We start from the raw sequence: 19,603 nt of genomic DNA, 5'->3' as shown, positions 1-19,603 counted from the left end.
AGAAGTAGGTGTAGGCGAAGACTTTATGAATAAATTCCCAATCATACAGGAAATATTACAAAGAATCAACAACCCAGATCACATTCAATTAAAAAGCTTTTGCACAACAAAGGAAACTGCCAAATGAGTGAAGAGGCAACTTACAGAACGGGAAAATTTTTTTACCAGCTACTCTTCCAACAAATCAGACCCTTCAAATTTAAAGCCCAAATCCAAAAATGGGCATCTGAAATGAATAGACACTTCTCAGATGAAGAAGTACAAACAGCCAATAAATATGTGAAAAAATGCTCAACATTACTGGTCATTCAAGAAATGCAAAATAACACTGAAATTTCATCTCACTCCAGAAAGAATGACTATCAAGAAATCAATCAATAGGGGCCAGGGATTTAGCTCAGTGGCACTGCCAAGGGGGGCGGGGGAAGAGGAGGAGGAGGAGGAGAAGAAAAAAATCAACCAGTAACAATGCTGGCAAGGCTGTGGGGAAAAAGAACCCTTCTGCACTGTTGGTAGGAGTGCAGACTGGAGCAACTACTGTGGAAATTGGTATGGAGATTCCTCAAAAAACTAAATCTAGAGATTCTAATCCCCTTCCAGGCATCTTCCCAAAATAGTTTTCTAACTATCGTTAACTATTCCGCATCATGATAAGGCAATATACGCATACCCATGTTTATAGAAGCACAGTTTATAACAGCTAAATCTTGGAAATAGTGCATATGTCCATCAACAAATGAAATGGGTAAAGTGGTATTTATATACAATAAAGTACTACTCTGTCATAAAGAAGGATAAACTCAGGCTGGGGATTTAGCTCAGTGGTGCTGCGCCTACCTCACAAGCACAAGTTCCTGAGTTCAATCTCCAGTATCAAAAAAAAAAAAGGATAAACTCAAGTTATTTGTAGGTAAACGGATGCACCTTGAGACTGTAAGTTAAGTGAAATAAATATTTCACAACAAGTTTAAATAGCACATTTTTTCTCTTGTGTGAAAAAACCCTAAAGGGTAAACAAGGAGCAAAATGGAAAATACTGAGAAGACAGAAGAACATGCTCAAATGGGAAGGGAAACAAGGAAAGAGGAAGGAAGGGAAAAGGAATTAAAAAAAAAAAAGAAAGAAAGAAAGAATGGAAGGGGGAAAAAAGGGAAACAAAACTTCTGTAAATGGGGAGGGGAAGGTTTGATGGGGGGGAATGAGAAAAAAAGAATTAAGATACAATATGTATAGGTACACATTCCCTAAGATGAATGAGTACCACATATGGTAAATACATACTAATAACATTTTTAAAAATAAAATTAGACGAGGAAAAAAAAAGAATTATATCTGTGAGGTCAGCAGAAATCAGCTGATTGTCTGGATAATCTTGAAAATGTCTCTATGACTATCAGCAAACCACAGGTTTTCAGTAAGCCCAAATGTCATTATTTATTAACAAAAGTATTAAGACAAAAGCATGGAAGGCATGCTCTAAAAGCCAAGAGGAAAGATAGTACACGGAATTTAAAGTAAAAAAACAACTAAGGCTAAAAATGTCTAAGAATTGCACCAATTTTAACCCTGGAAAAAGATATTATCACTAGCTTCCAGTGACCGATTTAGAAGTAAAGACAAAATTAACAGTTTTTCCCATAGCAAAGAACTTTGCTCTTACCTCGTAAGACCAGACACACTGAACGCCTGCAAACCTCCGGACACATCTTCCCACCTCCACATCCTCATGGGTGGTGTACATCTCCCGGAGACACTTGCCAATGTGCGGGACCATCCTCCGAAGTACCTCCCGGCTCATGATCACACCAGGGCCCCCCATGCAGAAGTTCTCACCGGGCTCAAGGGCCAGTTTCCCCATTTCTTCTGTGGTGCCCAGTCCTGTCTGCCCAAGAAAGAGGGGCTCACTGCTATTCAAACTCCTCAGGAAACTCTCCAGACGATCTCCTTTGATGTAAACATCATCATCTGCTCTCATAAACCATTCATACTTGTCCAAGTAGTGGTCATGCATGTACTTGAGCATCATGAAAGACTTCTTCTGGGGCGGATAGGAGTCATCCACGCCCTGCAGTGGCACTATCGGAATCGGTATAGATGTATCCGAACCCTCACTGGAGAAGAACTCAACTTTCCCAGGAATTGTCTTGGACCACGTTCTGGAATTAAAATAAGTATCATTAGAGAACAGTCTGTCCCAACTTATTTTCGGAAATTCACACACCTGCTTATTTTGAATCATCAGGTGTAATGGCTTTACCTTCTGGGGCTGCCTGCTTCCTCCTGGAAGCCCAGACTACCAGGTACAGTACTACAAAGTCCAAAATCATTTTTAAAAGAACCCCCCCTCCAAAAATGAGGGATAGAGTGCTAAAATAGTTCCATGGGCACTAAGTTTTAGTTATGGCTCAAAACCAAACTGCCAGGTAATTGGATTAATTTTCTGATACTATCAACTCTTAACTAACAAACAACTCAGCTCCACAAAACAAACAAATCAAATTGTTCACTCAACAAATTTTCTCTCAGTGCTCAACAACTGCCAAGCACATGCTAAGCAAGAGGGACACAAAGGAGAACAAAAACAGCATTCTAACTCACAGAGCTGACATTGGGGAAAATGTCATTCAGCAGGACAGTCACACTATCCTGACCCTAAATACAGGCTGGAAGAAAGCAGCATGACAGGCAAAGGAACAGAGAAAGCTTCCCTGGTTTACTACGGCCATCAAAAAACATAAATTAAAACTAACTAAAGAGGGCTGGAGGAAAAAAAAAAAAAAGGGCCGGGGCTCAGCGGTTCGGTGGCCTGCCTTGCAAGCGCAAGGACCCAAGTTCAATCCCTGTACCAAAAAAAAGAGGGCTGGGGATTTAGCTCAGTGGTTCCCCTGCCTCCCAAGTGCAAGGACTTGGGTTCGATCCCTGGTACCAAATAAATAAATGAATAGTAGGGAGGCAAATGTATGAGTTGATTAAAAATCATTAAAAGTAATTAAGAAGTGCTAAGTCTTTGATTGTTATATGTAAGGCAGTAAAACTAAATGCAAAAACAGATTTGTAGGGTAGATCTAAAACTTTCAAAATGTGTAGTTTTAAACTGCTAAAGTACATGCCAAACAGTCAATGTACATGTTGGGCAAACAAATACTTTTATTTTTATCATATAGTATTACAGACTAAGATGCATGTTGCTAAGCCAAATGTATATGAAATAAAACTGCTCTGTCACTGTGGGCAGGACAAACACAGTAGAGAAAATCAGAGGCGGGAAAGAGAGAATATGAATGCTTCCCTAAAACAGGGTGAACACTGAGAATGATAGGGCAGACCCAGAACACAGAATACTAGGCATAGGGGCTGTCCAGTGGAGAGCCAGAAGAACTCTGGAAGGCCCGGCAAAGTCCAGTGGATATTGAGGGCCTTTATGCTACAGACACCACCAAAGCAAACAGAGATGGGATGAGATGAAGGATATGAATTGTGGAATGTCAATAGTGCAGCATATGTTCAAGGAAGCCTGAACAGATGTAGGAGACCAGTTAAACTATAGAAGCAGCTCAGAGTTTGCAGGGAGCTGTTCACCCGTGGAAAGAAAGATTAATGGTCAATCAGAAGGAAACAGAGCATCCTTCTGCTGTACAACTAAATTAAGGCTATCACATTTGTCTTTTCCTTATACTTCTCAAGTAATTTCAGTTATAATAATTTACACAGACTACTTTCCAAGAAAAATATATAATGGAGAAAAAAATGCAGATCGTCCCTTATCCAAAATGCTTGGAGCCAGAAGTGTTTGAAAAATTTTTTGAATTTTGAAATATGTGCATAGACTTTATTAGCAGAGCACCATTTATATAAAAATTCAAAATACTCTGAAATCTGACACTGGCAGATTTGAGCACTGTACTCAAAAAGTTTCATTATATTTCAGAGCACAACAGATTCCCAGGTTAGTTATGCTCAAATTGTAGTAAATTTAATCTTAAGAAAATAAAAAAAAGCAGTTTCTAAATGATGTTCTCCTTAATGTTTTATTTTACTTAACTGTTACAACTATACACAGTGAAAAAGTGACTTGATAGATCACTTAAACATAAACATACATGTATCATTAATGGGAAGACTTAGGTGGTTACCTGAAAAGTTACGTCAAAACTGGGGACGATCATAAGGGAAAAGAAAAAAAATATGAGAAAATGAAAAAATGTAAATAAAATGTTTGTAAATGGGGAGGGGAGGAGGGGGTGAAGGGAAGGCAGGGACAAGGGGAAAAAATGAGAACCAAGACCTGTCATGTAAAGGAACAAGATCCCAATGATGAATGTAACTGTACTGTATACCTAAAATGTACCAATAAACTCAATAAAAAGAAAAAGAAAAAAAAACTATGGACGAGGTAGAGAAGTAGGGAAGCTTGTGAGGGCTTAGAGGAGTAGACACAGATGACTTCCACTCTTTAAGGCAATTTTTAAAGTTAATCACACTACTTATCTTTGAGAAAAATCTGTGATATGATACATATCAAATTCACCACTTGTAGCTCGATGGCATTAAGTAATTCACATTGTGTGCAACCATTACCATCGTTCACCTCCAGAACTTTTTCCATCTTGCAAAGCTGAAATTATGGTATTACTTCTGTAATCTTAAAAATAATTTACAATGAAGTACTTGGAAAACAAATGACTGGCTTTCATTTCTCTAACAAAAAACATGAACTACAAAAATGACTTCATACTTTTCTCAAACAGAAGAAAAATCCAGAGATTCAACTTTCTATGAAACATGCCTCTCAAAAAGTCCAAGGATTAACTACACTGTCTTTCCTTAAATCTAGAATGTTAATCATAAGGTATACCAATTGCCTCATCCACCAATAACCAAGAAAAATACTGCTGATCATCATCCCATCATGCCACAACTGTCAAACGCATCCTAATTTCAGAGATGTTAAAAAAGTACATCTTAAGATGGATTAAGCACTGTGGTATTAATGTTTTCCATAATGCCTAAGGATTTAAAATTATACATTCTATGCCACTTAAGCGCTTAACAAAGAACCAAGAACAAATATGGCATCCATGGAACTCTATGGTATTATCGATACTGTATCAAATACTGCATTTCATTTTTACAAAGGAATATTCCTTTTAAAAATGGTAAAGTAAATGCAGGAGGAACAAGGCAATTAGTGTAAAGGAAAATAAAACCTACTTATAAAAGGACAAGTCTTTTACAACTGTGAATGAACTGCATCATACACAGAATATGTGGTGATTTAACACTTTGTGACGTAGTCACACACAGAGGAGACAGGATTCCCCAACCCTACTCCAACTCAGAAGTCACTGATGATACTAACCTGACTCCCACGCAAGTCACAGAGTCCAATTCCACTATCCTTATGCAAAAATGATTTTGTTTGGCAGTCGCGATGATTTTTCAAAAATGTAAATGATTTCAATGGCTGACTCATAATACATGTCAATAAATGTGTGGACTGAATACTGCCCACTGCTACAGCAAGCGACTTAGAGATGTCATGTGTGTGTCAAAAAAGCAGAAAACATTTCTAGATGAACTTCTCACCACCTCCCATCAGCCACAGCCATACTTCCTACCATCACCACCTGTACAAAATGGACACACTCAGAGCAAACAAGAGAACACTAACCCACAGGGAGCACAAGCTTGCTGGGGCTCAAATGTATTTCTATTCATGGTGCTTATGAAATTTAATTCTAAGTAATTTATATTATCTTATGACTGACTTAAAAAATGTAATGAATAAAAGTAACTTATTAATACATGCCATGCCAGTGAACCAAAAAATGTTGACTTTGAAAAAAAAACATGTTAAATGAGTACCTAGAGAAGGCAAACCCTAAAAACCAAGAAAACACTAACACTCCATGGTATTATTTGGGAGATGAAGTTGCTAATTCCTACCTCCAATGGGACAATCTATTTTTCTTTTTTCCCCAAGCACCGGTGATCAAACTCGGGTCCTCGCACTTGCAAGGCAGGCAGCAGAACCACTGAGCTAAATCCCCGGCCTAGGACAATCTATTAAAGAGGCAATGATCTGCTGGACATAGGTTCTGGAAAAAGGCCACTAAAATCCTACTTTGGCCAAGTTATTCTTTCCTTGGGTTTCCTTATCTGTAATCTGGAGGTAACAATAGCATTTCTGCTACCATGCATGGTGGCACATGCCTGTAATCCCAGCACTTGGGAAGCTGAGGCAGGAGATCACTGTTAAGTTCCAGACCAGCCTGAGCTACACTGAGTTTGAGGTCAGCCTGAACTACTTAGCAAGACTCTGCCAATCAACCAATCAATCAACCAATATTGGTATCTGCCTTGAAGGATAACAATAGCACCCAAGAGCTAAATGAGTTACTGTAAGAGCTTAGAAGTTTGCCTGGCTCTGTATCAGTATGACTTTTTATTAGGGAAGATAGGCATCTGCAAATAAAGTAAGGTAGTAAAAGGAAAAGTGAGGGAGACAGGCAAGTGTGGGCCAAATGTGGAATAGTTAGTTTTAAGACTGTACACTGGAGTGAAAGTATTATGGAAAATGCTTCTCACATTTCTGGCTAAAAACTCAGACCTCACAATATAAACTTCATGTATGAGAATTCTGTTTTATTACCAGTCAGAATTTGTACAGTACAAATCTAAAAAGACTACATTTTATGTGTTTTTACTTAAAACATCAGACTCAGACTGAGGATCAAGCCGATTTCATACTAGACCAAGGATCAAACTTCATTTTCGCTGGGGCCCTACTTCCCATGTGCCCCTAGAACACACACAGAACCGGAAGCACTAGTGATGGGGCCGTCACAGATGCAGTTAATGCCTCAGCTGTGACTTCAAATGACACAATTTGTCCAAGAAGAGAAAGTAATTAATTTTTAAAACGGGCAATCTAAGCTAAAATCCATCCTTAAAAGCTTCTCTGCAGTTTTACAGTAACTCCACCCAATTATTATCTGTTCCTTTTTTGGTAACCAAGGAAAAACCACAAGTCCTTTTCTGTTCTAAATGCCTGGTGGTTTATGGGAACTCTCCCAACATGAAGTCTTTGCATGCCCTCTAATCTTAAGAAATTACAATCTTTTCAATTAGCTTAAACAGTGCTCCACAAAGTGAACAACTTCTAGAACATAACTCTTAATTCACCATCTTGGGGAGGAGGAGTAGGGGCACATTAATAATGTCAAAGAATTTGAGGAAATGTTGCTGGACAAGCAAGCTGGCCCTCTTCCTGTGATAGAAACAGGTCAAGTTCCATAATTTTCATAAGTAAATGTCAACTTGACCATCAACACGTCACCGGAGCTTGAACGGAAACAACAGAGCACTGCAGAGGCCCTTGCCAGGACGCTCAATTTTCAGTGGACTGATACCCAACTCTTTCTGGAGCCCAGATAAGGCAGTTGGAATCGGAGAGTGCCAAGCAAATCTTCCATTCTTCTAGATTCCTAAACCCTGTCCCTGGTCCAAGTCAGAACACGTTAAGCAACGCAGCCAGATTGATAGCAGCTGAGCAAAGGAATGCCTATGCTGTGCTAGGCCTTGGTACAGCAGTCTCCATTTCTCTCCAGTGTCATGTGAGAAAAGCTACGTAAAAATCATTTTTGTACAAAACTTGATAGCACAATCACTGTACCACAACACAATCACAGGCAAAGTATATGGTTAAGCTTGAAAAGTAACAATATATGATTGTGACCTGCTTACAAAAGAAAAGTAGGCATACAAAAATAAAATTACTATACCCCGAAATACAACTCTACTCCAAAGCACTCACTGTGGTTATTTCTTCATGAAGAATTTTTTTGCATTTCTTAGATTTTTTTATATATGCTATAGATATAATATGCATATTTATGGGGGAATTAGAGAAAAATTTATCTGGAAGAAAGCTTTGAGCTAACAAACACACAAATCAAAATATCTGACAACAGAAAGTTTTACTTTTGTAACAAAAACATCTAACAAAAAACTGAAGGAAAATGGAATATGATTAAGTTCTTTTTTTCTTTTTTAGTTTCAAATTACACTTATTTTTATCAATGAAAAGGCAGGAAGATTTTAAGTTCCCCCAAACCACCATTACATACACTGCTGGGCAGAGTGCTAAATGTGAAGGGACTAACGATAAAATTGCCTCAGTTATGGCTTCCCAGGCCTTTGGGCTAAGATGAAGCATAAAATCATCTCAAACTAGAGTAAAAGAAAAAGGGAGACTACAGGTTTTCCTGTGCTCAACTAATGGATGTTAGGAATCAAAAATAGGCAGTTTTTTCCCTGTTACAGGAAGGATTTAAGACAACCAACAAGCACACAGGATGGGCCAGCAAATGACAGCAAAGAGAGAGGAGTATGGGAGACGAGGAAGAAAATGAGGTCTAGGAAAAACAAGAGCAGGAAACCCACAGTGAGGCACAAATGGCACAATCCTGGCAGAGGCTGCCCCACCCACGTCTATGCCCAGGGCAAATCCTAGCCAGTCAAGAGTAGGACTCTTAGGAGACGTCCACTCAACCAGGAGCGAGTTCACATGCGGAGCTTCTGTACCATTATATGGCCTGCACATGTAGTAATAATGGTGAGTCCACATTCAGCTACAAGCTGCTGGGGGCTACTGGAAGTCACAGGCTGTCCTGCTGCTCCGAGTTAATAGAAGGCCGACTTCAGACACTTACACCAGAGGCGATTCCTCCACAGGCCCACAGTGAGAAAGCAGGACAAATGCAGTATTTTGTAGGAATGAGTTTAACCTCCCCAAGAGTACATGGAGGTGCTGTTCTCCACTGGCAGGCAGATCGGGCATGGACCTGGTGAAAATTCAGAGGCCCCAAGGCTGCCAGGTGACTGATGCAGGCCTCTTCAAAGCTGAAGGCAAACTCCGCCAACAGGCGTGGCTAGCATTAGTTGGTCCACTGTCTCTGTCCTCTGCCTCAGCATCAGAAGCTCTGAATCAGATGTACTCAGTTTCACCTTTCTGAGCACATGTGGTTTTCAGGTATGTGGCTTTCTCTTTTTAAAATCTTTAACTGACTCAATGTCCTTAAGACATGACTAATCTCAAAACCTTTCTGGAATATGTGGGGAAATGTAACAGATCACAAATAGTGGGGAAATTGTTTTAAAAGATATGTCAAATTAAACTCTTTACTGTTGATCCTAAAAAATAGATTTACAGGGAAAACTAGCATTAAAGAGCATCTTTCTTCTCAATTAAGCTGTTGGCAGTGTGGATTACAACTTCCAACTTCAACAAAAGCCTGGCCACAGGCCCAGAAAGCATTTCTAAGGTATTAAGAGCTAAGACTAACCTGCCCTTTGAATCTAGGTTCACAACAAACAATGGGAACAGTTATCTACAGGGATCACAAATACACTCTTTTTGAAATTTAAGAATTCAAACTCAGAGTGTAAATGACAGAAGGCAAACTCTCACCTCCAGATACATTTCCGAATGTATTTCAGATACTTTACTGCAGAGCTGATTCTGTTTAATTTGTATATTGCTGCTGTACTCTTAAAAGTATAAGCATGCAAATTAACTCTAAGGGATAGAAATAAGCAGGGAGCACATTTCCAGGCCTGCCTGAATCTGTGTTTTGCTGGGTTTCTAGTTAGCGCCAAATAAATTTAATTTTCTAGGCTGGGAAGGTATAGCTCTGTAGTGCAGCACCTGCCCAGTGTGCCCAAGGCTGCAGGTTCAATCTTTAGCACCACAACTACCACACACACACACACACACACACACACACACACACAACATGAACAAAATCTAAATTTTCAAATTTAAGAAAAAAGTAACATTTAATGCAAATAATAAAACCACCCCGAACTTACTCTGGTCTTTGTCAATTAGTGTCTTCTTGTATTGAGGTACTACCTAAAACCAGCCTGCTTACCAACAGCCAACTCACCCTTCTGAAGAGTTTGTGTGAGTGCATCAGACTCATGCAATCTCAGAGGACTCTCAGAAGTGTGTGATGTATAGGAAACAGGCTCAGGGCCAAGTGAGTAACCTGCCCGTGGTCATAAAGCTAATAAGCGTGGAAGGCAGAATGCACATGGGCCTGGCTCCACAGCCTCCAAGGCCAGACTATTAGCTTTTCATGGCACACACTTGTCTCCTGGGTCAGCACTTGAATTTCTTTTCTATCTCACTGCTGATAAGGCTGAGGAAACAATCATCCGGGATAAGGAGAGCAGGCTTACACACACTTCAATTACTCCTGCACCACTTTTCAAGAGGACAAAACCTGCCTGCCAGTCAGGGATGCTGCCTCTGTGCTGATCAGATGTAACTCTAAACCTCAAAACCTGACTTAAAGGTAAGCTCCCTTCTAAAACCTTCGTTCGGCAGGGCGTGGTGGCACATGCCTATAATCCCAGCACTCTGGAGGCTGAGACAGGAGGATCGCTCTGCATTCGAGACCAGCCTAGGCTACACAGTGAGTTCCAGGTCAGTCTCAACTACTCAGTCAAAAAATAAAACAAAATAAAATAAAATAAAACCAAACCAAACCTTCCTTCTGTGGGAATATGTTTACTATTCAAAACCCTGCTGACTCATATGTGGACACTATCATCAGAAATATACAACAAGGCTTAATATACAATTAGCCTTTGCACCTAGGATCAACTTACAAACCATACATTGTGGCATTACTGGCTACATTTTCAATAATCCTCAGGTTCTGGTTCTTAAGCTCCAACCTCACATCAACTCAGAGCAGAATGCCCCTTATTTTAACTGTCTATAAACAAATGTATTTGTGAACAGAATAAATGCTGTGGCTATCAATGCTTTAGAAATGACAATGAATTATGGTGAGATGGCAGACAGATAAATGCTGTCACCTGCTTCTCCCAAATTTTATTCAGAAGCAAGAAGTTACAAAAACTGAAGGAAATACACTTAATCAAATAACCATGTTTACTCTAGTGAGACAAGTTTAACTACTATAACTCACTGAAACAAGAATGACCACACCCATGGTCCAGTGCGGTGTAGGTTCACCACCACTGCTACAGCACCTCAACTTGAGACCCAGGGAGCAAGAGGCCAGCTGGTCAGCTCTGCCCAGTGGGACCCCATGCCTTCAATTTAATGCAGTCAAAATCGAACTAAAAGTTCTTCCCAAGAGCTGTCATCTTTGAGGGGGCAGGTTGAAAAAGCTTTATTACAACATAACTTCATTGTAGAAAAACTAGAATATATATATATAGAAAACTGCTAAGAAAATTTTTTTAAAAATCGTTCAGCAGCATGATTGTTTATTTTGCTTGATTTGATGAAAAAAAGGGACTCATACTCACATTATTTCACAACTTAATCTCAACTCTGAATGTCATTTCAAGAGAAATATTTCAGCCACACTCTTTTCAGCGCAGGGGAATGAACCTTGGGCTCTGTGCATGTCGGGTATGTGTGCTACCACTGAGCTACACTCCTACCTCCACACCACTTGTAATAGCTCGAGTGTAGATCACGGTACTGGTGAATCAGCTCAGTCAAGCTCCATACTCTCTAATGAAGGAGGCAAAGATACTTGAATTAGCTACTTCATACACACATTATTTCCCCACACTTTTAAATTCCTTTGGAAATTTTCTAGAGAAACTGCTAGAGCTCAAGAGAGCTGCATTTTAAAGTTCTTGATAAGTACTACCAAAGCATCTCTCAGCAGGTACTAATTTGCCCTCGGGTCTTACTCCAGCCACCCTCTCAATAGAAAGGATGCCAAGTGATCTACAGACACACAAATCACATCAAGCTGCTCTCCTGCCAAAATGCCACCATCAGCTCTAGATACCCATAACACAAAACCCAAATGCCCAGACCTGGCAGCCAGGTGCCTCCCTCAGCCTGGCCCTGTGCATTCCTGCCTGCCCCTCCACCACCCACAGCTCACAGCACAGCGCAGCCCCAACGAGCCATCTTCATCACTAACTCCTGCTAGTTCACATTTCAGGAATCCTACTACTGTCTGTCTCAAAACTTATACTCATCCTCCAAGAGTTGGCCGGGAAAAAAGTGGGAGTGCAGGCAAAACCACCCTTGGTCCCCTCCATATGGTGAGTGTGAGCCTTTCTTCTGCACTATCATTTGTCCCCTTCCATGGACTAAACCCTGCAGGACTGAAGCTCAGTATTAGTAACTGACTTTCAAGTAACAAGCAGCTTCATTAATGGACAGGGAAAAGCCAAACTGCCAATGCAACGAGAACACAACCACGTATAATCCCCCACTGACAACCAAGTCTGGCAGCCCTGCAACAGTCTGCTGGAGGGCTTCAAGATCTAGAACCATAATATATAAAACTATACTCATTTTCAGGACCACATTTTTCTTTACTTTTCTATAAGTAATCTATAACTTGAAGAAGGTTGTGCTCAGAAGTTCATTTACAGGCTGACTGTTTGGATTTTCTATGTGCCAAAGTGAATTGCACTTAAAACGAGTACTGCTCTGAACTACTTCAAGATAAACATGGTTTACTTAGCTTAAGAAGGAAATAAACTCTGGGCGACAGAGAGGAGCTCATTAAGACTGGTAAAAGGAACAGTCTGCCATCACTCAACAAAGCAGTAGAGGTCACTGACGGACACAAGCAGTGTCCTAAAACAGGATTCCTCTTTCTAAGGCTAGAGTTCTCACCCTTTCTTCCCAGTCTCCTACAGACAGACACTAATCTTTACACATGCTCTTGGTTACTCCTGAGCAATGGAGGGAAACCAACCAGGCCTCCTTCTCATAAAGGAGAAACAGAACAAAGCCATCCTCCGTCTTCAACCCTGGGGAGGTAAAAAGGAAGACAAAGAAGAGACACTGGATTAGCTCAGAGTTCTGGGCATTAAAATATACTAAAAAGCTAAATGTGTAAGCACTTTCTCTTTCTCAACATGGAGACTTTAAAAAGATCTAAATAATATCAAAACTTTTCTAGCAAGGTAAGTGCAGCCAAAATAATGTTTGAAACAGATGACAGAAGGGAACTTGTCCACAGAATATTAAAATATTATTCAACCTCCAATAACTTCAAAGGGTGGTACTGGCAAAAGAACAAAGAGAAAGATCAATGGAACAAAATAGGAAGTCCAAAAACATAGCCTAGAATTCTGAGTATGGTGAGGATGGCATTTTAAATTGGTAGGGAAATGAGAGATAATTTAACACACAGCACTGAGACAATGTAGTGTCTGGAGAGAAAAGTGAGCTTGCAACGTCGACCCTCTCTAGAATCAGAAAAAAAAAAATGTTACCTTTAAAAATCTCACCAGGGAGGGAACTTGGGGGGGAGGTAAAATAAAATTTATTAAAAAAAAATCTCCCCAAGACAGTAATTTTCTGAGCTTAATAAGGATCTAAAATCAGAAAGGGATAATTACATATTACATGAACATGTAACCTCTATATCAAAGAACTAAGAGAAAGCACAAAAATATGAAGAAAATATTAATTGCAGGGTTTTTTTTTTCTTCTCAATGAGTTTACTGGGACTTTTAAGTTATATAGTAGAGTTACATTCATCATTGGGATCTTGCACCTTTACATGACAGGTCTTGGTTCTCATTTTTTTCCCATACCCCAGCCCTCCTTTCACCCTCTCCTCCCTTCCCTATTTACAAAAACTTTTGTTTCCATTTTTTCATTTTCTCATATTTTTTCTTTTTCCTTATTTCCTTTTCCCTACCCTTCCCACTTCCCCTACACCTTTAGCCCTTTTCTTCCTATTTCACATTGTCAATTATACCATTTGGATCTTATTTATACTTTTAGTTTTTCACACCAGAGAAACTATTTGGTATTTACATGTGTGACTTATCAGTTATTTAACTCACGACACAAGGAGCTGGGGTTTCCACAATCTGTTGATAATTAGCATAATAAATTAGTTCTCAGAAGTCATGGTAGTACTGTAAAGTGAAATTACCTAGAATACAAATAACTTTGAAGACGAGTCTAATTATCTTCTATACTCATCTGGAGAACACTGCTACCCATCTCCCTTTTCTACTTAAACACTCAATGTCTTTTTCATTCACTTAGAATAAGATCCCCCTAGCTGTCAGGTCCAAGCTCCTCTCTTTTACTGGCCATCAGGTGTCCTTTCCAAGTGGGCTCCTGCCTTGGGACTTAAAGCTCTTCCCTCTGTCTTGCCTGCTTATCAAACATATTTGCATGACTGGTTCCTTCTTAGCAGACCCATGTCACTTTCCCCACCTAATAGGATACTGCCCTGCACTGCCCTGCCCTTACCCAGTTCTGTTTCCTTCACACACAGTGCCCATCACTAGTTGGGAACTAGCATATGTCCCTCCCATCTATAATTCTGTATCCCCAAGACTCAGGGTCTGGAGCCACAGGAGCCCTGAATGTATCTGTTTTGTAAAGGGATAAATCCTAAGCACATCTGAAGGTTTTCATGAATCAGGATCACTTCTATGAACCTAACAGTTCCGGGTCTAATAAGAGTCTAAAGAAGTCAGCTTTGGCTGGTTTCTGATCTGCTACACTTTTGAGTTTTTCGGTGCTTGCCTGCTTTGTGAAATCTGTTTCTTGTCTATTAGCTGTCACAGCTCTGCCATTTCTTTGTGGTCCCTATCCCAACTTCAACATATGTCAAGTTTATAAGATAAAAGTACATAAAAATTGGGCTGCTCAATCATTAATATGCAATAATTTTAGTGCAGACAGGCATATCTTCTTGGATTTTTCAAGGGCTGTTTAAGCTCCCTTCTAAACCTCAGACAGACCCTGTCTAGAAGGCTTGCTAGTTACTAGTCTCTAGACCTGAATTCTGACATTCGCAGTATTACATACCACAATGCCCTCATGCTAAAAGTGATGTTATCTCATATTTCCACAAATGTTAAATGGATAAATGTAATACACTATATTAACAGAGTCAAGGACAAAAACCATATAATCATCTCAACAGGTGCAGAAAAAGCATTTGACAAAATTCAACAATCATTCACAATAAAAACCCTACAGAAAATTGGAATGATGGTCTTTATCTCAACTTGATAAAGGCTATCTATGAAAAGCCAACAGCCAACATCATACTAAATGGTCAAAAAATGAAAACCTTCAAGCTAAAATCGGGAACAAGAAAAGGATGTTCACTATCACCACTCCTGTTCAATATAGTTTTGGAAACAGCCACAGCAATTAGACAAGAGAAAGAAATAAAAGCAATAAAGATAGGAAAGGAAGAAGTTAAACTGTCATTATTTGCTGATGATGATACTCTACATAGAAGACCAGGAAAACTCTGCCAAGACTTCTAGACTTAATTGACAGATTCAGCAGAGTAGCTGGACACAAAAATCAATAGGATTCTTGTACATAACTAACAGACTGAGAGTTAAACTAGGAAAACAATTCCTTTCACAACAGCATCAAAAAAATAAAATATCTAGGAATCAATCTAACAAAGGAAACAAAAGACCTCTATGTTGAGAACTACAACATTCTGAAAAAAGAGACTGAAGAGGATATAAGAAAATGGAAAGACATCCCTTGTTCCTGGGTAGGAAGAATCAATATAGTGAATATGGCCATACTTTTAAAACAGCTATACAAACTCAGTGCAATCCCTGTTGAAATCCCAACAGTATACTTCACAGAACTAGAGAAAACAATCCAAAAATTCATTTGGAATCAGAAGAGACCTAGAATAGCATAAGCAATTCTAGGCAACAGAGACATGGCAGGGGGTATCACAATCCCTGAACTGAAACTATATTACAAAGCCACTGTGATAAAAACAGCATGGTACTGGCAAAGAAACAGACCCAAGGATCAGTAGAACAGATTAAAAGATGCAGCAACAACTCCTGACATACTCAGCTACCTCATCTTTGACAAAGAAGCTAAACACCCTCACTGGAGGAAAGATAGCCTCATAAATGGTGTTGGAAAAACTGGATTTCAACTTGTCAAAGTTTAAAACTAGACCCCTATCTTTCACCATGAAGTAAACGAAAATCCAATTAGATTAAAGATATAAACATTAAAACAGAAATGCTAAACTTGCTAGAAGATAGGTAGAACTCTTAAAGATATCGGCATAGGAAAAGACTATGAACAAATCTTCAGGAACTAGCACAAAGAATCAATAATTGGGATCTCATCTTTTTAAAGTTTCTGCACTGCAAAGAAATCACAAGCAGAGCCAAGAGACAACCTACGATGTGGGAAAAATTTTTTACCAGCTGTTCCTCAGACAAGTCTACTATCTAGAATATATAAAGAACTAAAAAAAAATCAGACCCCCCAAATATACAGACCCAACTCAAAAATGGGCATCTGAAATGAAAACATTTCTTAGACAAAGAAGTAAAAGTGGCAAATAAACATATGAAAAAATGTTCAACATCACCGGTCACTTGAGAGATACAGATGAAAACAACACTGAGATTTATCTCCGGCGGCTATCAAGAAATCAACCAATAACAAATGCTGGTGGGGCTGTGGGGAGAAAGGAACCCTTCATCATTGTTGGTGGGAGTGCAGATTGGTGCAACCACTGTGGAAATCAATATGCAAATACCTTAAACAACTAGAATTATAAGTCCCATTTGACCCAGCTACTGCTCTGCTGGATATCTTTCCAAAAGAATTAAAAGAATCATACCAAAGTAATATATGCTCACCCATGTTCAGAGGCACAGTTTGTAATAGATAAAATTTGCAAACAGCCCAACTGCCCATCAACTGAAGATTAGATAAAGAAGATGTATTTTTTGTTTTATATTTTTATAAAATGGAATAGTATTAGCCATAAAGAATGAGAAACTATAGATGTTTATAGCTAAGTGGATGCACATTGAGGCCATACTCTTTAAGTGAAATTAGTAAGTCACATATGTGTAAGTACCAAATAGTTTCTCTGGTGTGAAAAACTAAAAGTGTAAATAAGGATCAAAACCTATAAATGATATTGTGTAACAGGAGATAAGGTCTAAAAGAGTAAAGGAAGTAGGGGAAAGGTACCAATGGATAATAAAAAATATGTGAAAAGGAAAAACATGGAAACAATATTTTTGTAAACCGGGAAGGGTGGAGGGTGAAGGGAGGGGAATGGGAAAAATAAGAACTAAGATAAGTCATGTAAAGGTACAAGATCCCAATGATGAATGTAACTGTATTGTATAACTAAAATGTACCAATAAACTTAAAAAACATGAAAAAACAGTAGTTTTGTTTAAAAACAAAATAATTTCTCTTACGAATTTTCTTTTTAGGAGAAATGTAAAGCTAAGCATATTCAGCTCCAAACTAAGGTTCTCCTTGTGCTAGAAGATTCAAGATTCAAACCTATTTTCCATACAGGACTGTGCACAGAAGTTCCAATTTCAGAGCTCAGTGTATGGACTGTGGCCCAGGCTGCAACGTGGAGCAAAACTGATACCATAAACTATACCATATAACCTCCATCCCGATCAGGCCTTCCCTAGAAGTTCTTAAGGCTGAACTCATCTTTGGCCATCTCCATAGCCAATTTAAGCTCAGGGAGGCAGGTTTAGAAGTAGGGACCCTAACCTGCAAGGATAAGGCCACCATCAGGCTCTAGGTTCTTGGGTCACTTCAGATCAGAGAGATAAAGAAGAAGCCTTCGAGAAGATGAAGAACTGACTAAACAGGACGCACCATTTCCTGGAAGGGGTTTTCGTCTCTCAGAAAGACAAAGGTATTAATAATAAGGGAGAACCCAGTCCAGAAGACAAAACTGTGTTTCTACTTTCCCCGGTCACCTAAAAATAAATAAACAATGAGACAGCCTTGACACATCTCCCTGCCTCTAAGAAAAGAGGGAACAAGAGAAAGGAGACCAGAAGTCACAATATCAAGCACAGGCTTTGGGTAACCATTGCCAGGTATAAAATAGTAGTTACCTAGTTTGCATTCCATTTTCTGAGTATTGTGTGACAGTCCTCTACTGATTTGTATACAACGATTTTGTTAGCATGGAAATATATTTGTTGAGGCCCAGGGATAAAGAGTCACATAATCTGCTATTTGAACTACCCTGGTAATCGTTCCCAGAGCTGTGATTTCACGTGGCCTGCCACCAAACTACAGAATGTGGATTTACTTGAAGAACCATAAACAATTTAGCAGGCTCATCTTCCATTTCTAATGTGGATGTTCCTCTGGACAAAAAGTGCAAAATCCCAGGTAAGTCATGGTATACATCCATGTATAGGTTCCCAAATCACCGCCTTAGTCTCTATCTACACTACCTGCACGCTAAGCTTTTCAGAGGCTCGGCCTGAAGCATGAGCCTTAGGGACCAAGCTATTCCAAAGATAACCCTTCTCCACCACTCTTTAATCTTCTTTCTCAATCTTTACTTCCTTCCCAAAAGGAAGGAGATACCTATACATCTAGTGCCTGAAACTTTAGACCAACATTGTCCTTAAAAGTTGAAGTCCTAAAGGTATTACTTATACACTAAGAAAAAACAGCAACTAGCAAATCCCTGCTCAGCACTGACTGCTCTGTAAGTTCATTCCTCGAACACACTGGTGCCCCAAAACCATTCCCAAAACTGGTTTGTTCTGTGGCTGAACTCCAAAGTTAAATCTGTACAGTACTTCTGTACTTCTCACGTATAAAGCTTCCACCAAGTCCCTTTACTGAGTCCACAACCCTCTCAAATTTAAAATTACCCCAGTAAGGGCTTGGGATTTAGCTCAGCGGCACAGCGCCTGCCTGGCAAGTGTGAGGTCCTGAGTTTGATCCCCAGTAAAGAAAAGAAAAAAGAAAAATAGAAAATTACTCCAATACAAATCTGATTCTAACGATGCCAGCCATTCCAAGCTAACCTAAGACTACTTTGACTAATCCTTTTGTTAATCCTGGAAATGACTGTAGCTACATTTATGGCTCAACTATGGGTCAACTAGAGCCCAATTCCTGTTAATGTTTCATCACTTTAACTGAGCTAATGAACACCGGAATGCAGTCGTTCATTGAATGGACCACGGGAACCGCCTTCCCCTAAGGTCCTCTTCCTCCAACAGACTGGTGTGGTCAACTGCAGAGTGGGCACCCTCTTTCATTTACAAAGACACATTACTTCTAACAGTAAAACCTAAAAGTATGCTACGGAAAGGCTCCACCTAGCCGGATTAATTTACGTGGGCTCTAGCTTTGCGATGGCAAAGGTGCACATTTTAGGGAATCAAATTATAACCTCACTGCAACCACTAAAACAGGCACAGCACTGTGCTGAGTGTTCTCACAACCGTAGGAGGCAGCCTCTTTCAGCGAGGCCCCTTTCACAAAAGAGAAAGCGTGCGTCTGGAAAACTCAAGCACCTCGTACAGGGCGAGGTGCCAGCTAGCCCTAGTCCATCTGACCAGCCAGCGCTCGGAACACCGCGCTCAGCATCCCGCCTCTCACTTCTGCTACCAAGGTCGCGCATCGCCGAGGGGACCCGGATCGCTTAGGGAGCCCAGGAGTCTGGGTGTGAGAGGCGGGCTGAGGCGGGAGGGGAACCGGCAGGGCTGGCCGCCGGGATGCTGGATGCTGAGGCGGGAGGCGGTGCCTGGGCAG

At 39.9% G+C, this 19,603-nt stretch overlaps 1 protein-coding gene across 1 annotated transcript in view; it reads right to left on the bottom strand.

Moving 5' to 3' along the window:
* Chsy1 (chondroitin sulfate synthase 1) overlaps nt 1–19,472 on the bottom strand; it is a 62,576-nt gene extending 43,104 nt beyond the window's left edge. Inside the window, exons 1-2 of the mRNA XM_010611090.3 lie at nt 19,366–19,472; nt 1,661–2,156 (exon numbers count right to left, since the gene is read on the bottom strand). Of these exons, the coding sequence (XP_010609392.1) occupies nt 1,661–2,156; nt 19,366–19,472 (603 nt within the window). The remainder of the gene's footprint in view (nt 1–1,660; nt 2,157–19,365) is intronic.
* Between the last annotated feature and the right edge of the window lie 131 nt (nt 19,473–19,603).

Source organism: Fukomys damarensis, unplaced genomic scaffold, assembly GCF_012274545.1.
Source record: "Fukomys damarensis isolate Sample0158 unplaced genomic scaffold, DMR_v1.0_HiC HiC_scaffold_7, whole genome shotgun sequence".
Taxonomy (NCBI): Eukaryota; Metazoa; Chordata; class Mammalia; order Rodentia; family Bathyergidae; genus Fukomys; species Fukomys damarensis.
This window is presented reverse-complemented; position numbering and strand designations above follow the sequence as displayed.